This window comes from Penaeus monodon, chromosome 31 (assembly GCF_015228065.2).
Source record: "Penaeus monodon isolate SGIC_2016 chromosome 31, NSTDA_Pmon_1, whole genome shotgun sequence".
NCBI classification, from domain to species: domain Eukaryota; kingdom Metazoa; phylum Arthropoda; class Malacostraca; order Decapoda; family Penaeidae; genus Penaeus; species Penaeus monodon.
Window position 1 is genome coordinate 19387202 of NC_051416.1, and position 949 is coordinate 19388150.

At 42.5% G+C, this 949-nt stretch overlaps 1 protein-coding gene across 1 annotated transcript in view; it reads right to left on the reverse strand.

Annotated features, from left to right (window-relative positions):
- The window catches only part of LOC119592912 (glyoxylate/hydroxypyruvate reductase A-like), an 11821-nt gene that overhangs the window by 850 nt on the left and 10022 nt on the right, over positions 1-949 (reverse strand). Inside the window, exons 8-9 of the mRNA XM_037941804.1 lie at positions 618-731; positions 112-268 (exon numbers count right to left, since the gene is read on the reverse strand). Of these exons, the coding sequence (XP_037797732.1) occupies positions 112-268; positions 618-731 (271 nt within the window). The remainder of the gene's footprint in view (positions 1-111; positions 269-617; positions 732-949) is intronic.

A 949-nucleotide genomic window follows, 5' to 3' on the forward strand; every position in this document is an offset into this window, starting at 1 on the left:
AATATTAAAAACAATCAACGTTCAGGTTCTAACCCTCATGACCCTCTTATCAACCACTCCCTACACTAAAATCTTCCCACAACTCAAGCACGAAGAACCTCAGCCTACAACCTTGGGATGTGTCCACAGGAGGCTATCCTCGGGCAGTGGCTCTGTCTCGAACACGTCCAGGATTGTTCCGGAGATCCAGCCGGCGTCAAGGGCTTTCAACAAGTCCTTCTCGCTAATAAGGTCACCACGACCTGCGTTCAGCAGTATAGGACACTTTCTGGGAACGGAGAGTACATGCTATTTTGAGTAGTTATTGTGTATTCAAGGGACTCTCTCAAGCTTATTCATCCTGTATGGAATGTATAAATCTTAATTGTAAGGCTCCTGTGCATTCAAAGGATTCTTGGTTATTTATCGTGGATTTTTGGCTTACTCATCCTGCATGTAATGTATGGACCCTTACTTTATCTATGCAGCATCAAATATATGAACTCTTTATCTTATTAATTCTGCGTGAAATGTATAAACTTTCTTACCTTTTTTACCCACCATGAAAACACTTATAGACTCCCTATCTTATCTATCCTGCATAAGACATATGAACACGCCAAAGGAATCCTATTTACTTAGCGGCTTTCAGGACGTCTCCTCCCAAGAGTCCCTTGGTCGTGGGCGTCGAGGGCAGGACCCCGACCACGTAGTCGCACTCGGCCAAGAACGACTCCATCTGCCCGGTGCTCCTGAAGAGACAGGGCTTGGCGTGAAGGGCATGGGTGTCGGGGTCATGCTTTTTTATACGTTTTCAGCCTTGCTTTTAAGTTAGGTTGATTATAGGTACAGGTAGATGGTTTAGGTTTGTAGGCAAATTAGATAATTTAGTATTATCCTGCATATTTTTATTTTTATTTTTTTGTTAATGTCCAAGTTATATACAAGTTCGATTACTTAGTGATTGTTA